The 4,697-nt window shown below is 32.0% G+C and overlaps 1 protein-coding gene across 1 annotated transcript; it reads right to left on the bottom strand.

The window, feature by feature from the left end:
• Positions 1–519: 519 nt before the first annotated feature.
• LOC128241023 (cephalotocin receptor 1-like) lies at positions 520–4,220 on the bottom strand. The gene is made up of 2 exons (XM_052958008.1): positions 3,233–4,220; positions 520–810 (listed from the first exon to the last, which is right to left on the bottom strand). Exons 1-2 carry the CDS (start codon positions 4,218–4,220, stop codon positions 578–580), a joined length of 1,221 nt encoding a protein of 406 aa, XP_052813968.1. The 3' UTR covers positions 520–577.
• Positions 4,221–4,697: the final 477 nt, after the last annotated feature.

Raw genomic sequence — 4,697 nt, 5'->3', positions numbered from 1 at the left:
AATGTCCATAAGGTTACTCTTTAAAGTAAAAATGTATACATATATAAATAATAAATACAATTCATGGTGGTTGTTTTCCTTTTCGAATTGACGAGAGTTCCTTACTAATAAAATAGTACATATCACTAAAAACAAATGCAAACCAGAAAGTAGATCTTTACTATACGTTTCTCAAATAATCATGTGCTTGTTAATATAAAGTTTATCTGAATTTAAGCTAAATGATAGTGTTTAAAACATGATGATATAAATAAAAATCACTGAATACAAATGATGCCAAATACGACATCACAGCAACCTTAACATTAAAAATTGTAGATCTTGACAATTGCAGTCATGTTGTACATCGAATTTTAAGCTTGATGTGCCAACTTAAAAGTCAATTTTTTCAATAGTAATAACCAAATTGTCAAACAATAACACTTTTATTTTAAGCAATAAGTAATAGTATTGTTACACCAATGCTGATTTGATGGCATATAATATGTATTTTCCTTTTGAATGTGTGTAGCACTTAGTCAGTATTAACAGATCAAAAATCAAGAGTTTGCTAGTTCCGTATAGATCTGATCTATTATTAGTCATTAAATGACCTGGACAATGACAATGACGTATTATCCGGATTTAACTGGCACATGCGCAAATAATCTCTCTCTGTTTCAGACATGTATGTGTTTGCAGTTGACATCCACGTTTTCATGGTAGTTGGTTTTCTTTTCTTGCACAATTTGTCGGAGAATGCGAAATAAATCCAAGGATTTGTACACGAGTTGAGACTGGCCAAAAGCGTTGCGATAGCCATGATATGACCTGTAAATAGAAGAATGCGAAATAAATACAAGATATAGGTACAAGAGCTCTGACTGAACATTGCGATAACAGTATCCAGATAGAATGCCAAGTATCTCCAAATATTAGTTCAAGAGTTGAGAATGGCAAGAAGCGATGCGATAGCCATGGAATTGGCTTTAAATAAAGCATGTAGGCTAGCTTTAAGGATTGGCAAGTTTAGACTAGTCAGTTGCGTTGCGATATCCATGACAAGATATTATATCAGAGACATATGAAGATTGGTGCTTCAGTAACCTGAAAAAGAATTGGTGTCAAAAATGACAAGAATCTATGACCTTTAATTTAAATGAGTGTACGATAAAATCACTGATAGGTTCATAACTCAAACCTTATCAATAGCTTTGCCATAGCTCTTGTTGATATAAAATTCAGGAACTATTTAAGGAAGAAATAACCTGGAAGTTAGGCAATGCCAGATTACCCAAAGATTCGTGTAATAATTCAAATTGGTCGGGGAAATTAAAATTGCAATGAAATTACTTGAAAGTAAAAGTACTTTCAAACTTAATTAAAAACAGCTTTTCTTCGAAATAAATAGCTATTATAATACAATCAAATCGTTGATCTTTTTCGTCTGCTGTTTATCAAGTCAATTCTGCTTCAACGATGATAATATTGGTAAACCTGGTAGAACGAAACATTAAATGTTACAATAAGTTTTAGATAGTTAGAAACCGTAACGAACAGCTCGTGTATTTGCGTGTAGGTGTATTATTTAATAGTTGTTCTGATATATTGTCAAATCATTTCTTTTTCTTCATCGTCCGCATCCAATTGTCTTAAATTTGATTTTTGAATTCTTTTAAAAGGGCTAATTTATTTTCTTGGAAATAAACTTGAGGGTGGTTTAGATATGCCAGACTTTGGACTTTTCTCTAAAACTATGAAATTAAAACGGGCAACACATCTTATAAGCAAAACTAATGCTAACTGGAAACTTATACCATCTGTATTGCTTGACCAGTTCGGAAAGAACTTCCTCATCTTTTACATGAACATAGACTCTATCAAATCTTTACAACCTATCATATATAAACTAACCAAATTTTATTTATAATTAACTACTTTTAACGTGGATTCATTTTAAACAACTGACTGCCAAACAAACTAAAATACCCAATACCTTTTATGATAATAGAAAATAAATTATCTAGGGCAATAAATTTATAAAACGTAATAATAAAAACATACTGTTTAAGAATTCGATTGAATCTGATTTAATATTCGTAAACAACATTCTTTCAAATACTGGCACTATAGACACCAATCTGATTCTGAATAAACTTAAAAAACAAAACTAATTGGATATCGGAAATAAATATAGTTAAAAAAGCCATTCCGATCCAATGGAAAATAACTGTGAAATCAAACGAATCAATAAATACTAATGACAATTCAAAACCTTTAATAAGTTTTGGGAACAAACTAATTAGCGAAATGGCAAATAAGAAATATATCAGCTCCTTGTCCGGCAAATTTTCGAAAAACCGTATATCCATAGTTACTGGAATAAACGTGTACAAGAAAGAAAAATGGAGTGGAAATTATGGTATTATATAGTTTATGAATCTATCGTTGACAACAAAGTTAAACAATTCAAAATTAAATTATTAAGTAATCTAGTGGCGACTAACTTAAATTTATTTACATGGAAATTGAGAGACAGTCCCCTGTGTATGTGTTGCAAGGAAGTTGAAGATTATCAACATTTTGTATCCATTGTTCTTCATTATCCAATTTTTGGTCGACGATAAATGCCTGATTTAAAAAATGTGGTATAAAGAAAATGTTTAATGATATCAATTATATTGTAATAGGATATAAGATACACCAAAAAGAATACAACTGTGTTAATATTGTTTGAAGTCAAATATGTTATTGTATTTATAAAACATACTTCATATGCGACCGGAGAATAAAGCCCATAAATATATTGTCTTATTTATATTACGATCCGATTGCTTTAGAAACATACCTACGAATAAAAAATGTCAATTGCCGATTCCTGAATGACTTTATAAAAAACCTTAAGTACATTCAATAGATACTTTGAGTATATGATTTTTTTTAAATCTTTGTCTATGTATTACTTTATTACCACTGACATTGTTGCTTTTATATTCTAATAAATGGACTGTTATACTTTAGCAGTTCCAAAAAGAAAAAAAATCTTCAGATTTCACAATCGAACATTTTTACTTACGATTTCAACTCAGTAAAACGTTATGCGAAATGCTCTTTAATACATTTAGATAAATGAAAACAGAACGACCACAAGAGACGTCTAGTAAAAATAACACACACACACACACACATAATGTATCTTTATGTCATCCATTTACTCAAAACTGATTATTTATTTGCAATACCAGACACTCACTTGTAAAGTAAGGTGCGTTCATATCAAAGGCTGACCACAACTGTGTAATGAAGAATGGCGCCCAACATACGATAATGCAGATCACAACTGTAAGCGTAAGTTTCACAGTCTTGATTTTAGACTTGGACATTTTCTTTGAGTGAGCTCTCGGCTTTGTTACAGTCTCCTCGGTGTGATATGGCGAAGACCCATTTTTGTAGTGTGTTTTGCGCTTGACTGCGTTGTATGTCTCTTTTGAGTTTACGCTGACCCAAACGACGTGGCAAATCTTTATATAGCATATGGTCAGTATCACAAAAGGAACAGCATATACTGATATGAATATCCATGTAACGTAAACTTGCAATGTCCAAAATTGCTTTTGCAAATCAAAATTATCCATGCAGTCGTAAACTCCATCAAGCCTTTGTTTATACGAGAAGATAAATAATTGTGGTAACGAAAATATGGCAGAAAGGATCCAAGCTATTGCAGCCATAACATGTACTCTCTTTCTTGTCCATGTCTGTGAACTTAGGGGATTACATATGGACATATATCGGTCTAGAGCGGTCATGATTAATACGTAGGTGGAGCTATACATCGTTCCAACCTGCATGTACTTTACAAGCTTACAAAGAAAATTGTATATATTATATAAAAATGTAATATCCATCACAATTTGTGGCAATACCTGAAAAAGGGCTACCGAAATATCTGCAACCGCTAGGTGAATTATAAACATTTGCATTCGACTTAATTTCCTCTTTCTGTACATAAGAACAACGATAACGATCAAGTTACCCAGTAAGGCCATACATAAAATTGCACCCAACACAGCAATTTCTGCCTGGGCAAGCCCTTCATTCCTTTCGTTATCTGTTACATTGACGTTGTGACTTCCATTTGCATCGTCAATTTGGTTTTCAGCGATTTCGCTCATATCGTTGGTTAGCCAATAATGGCTCTCGTTGCTCGATCCGACAATGATAGAAGGTGTTGGATTCATAGTCGTCTACCACTGGAGGACATTCCTGAAATACTTTAAAAGCATTTTACAATTAATTTCATAAGTATAAAAATGTGGTGAAACTTAATTAAATTGTATAATTTGCAGGTATTCTACCGTATATTTCGAAAATAATTGACAAGTGATTTTTCGAAAAGCATTAAATACATTCAAAGAATGTAAACAAAATTCTCCGTTCCACTGACAGTGACCATTAAGTGAAACACAGTGACTGTCAATACCTCTTGTATCAACGTTAGCGGTATTCCATTTTCAGGAATCATTGACACATATTCAATGACCCAAAATGACTATTACGATAATAACCTTGTGTCCCATTCACTTTTAAACATTACTGAATAAAAAAATCAATCTTACAAACAAGTTCCAATATTTCGTGTGTGAAATGTTAGAGGACACGCCCTAATTATAATATGAAGCACAATACAGTTTATTTATTCATGTTTTGTATATCAT

The sequence above is a fragment of the Mya arenaria genome, chromosome 7 (assembly GCF_026914265.1).
Source record: "Mya arenaria isolate MELC-2E11 chromosome 7, ASM2691426v1".
Lineage (NCBI taxonomy): Eukaryota > Metazoa > Mollusca > Bivalvia > Myida > Myidae > Mya > Mya arenaria.
Note: the sequence above shows the minus strand (reverse complement) of the source record. Positions and strands in the feature narration are given on the sequence as shown.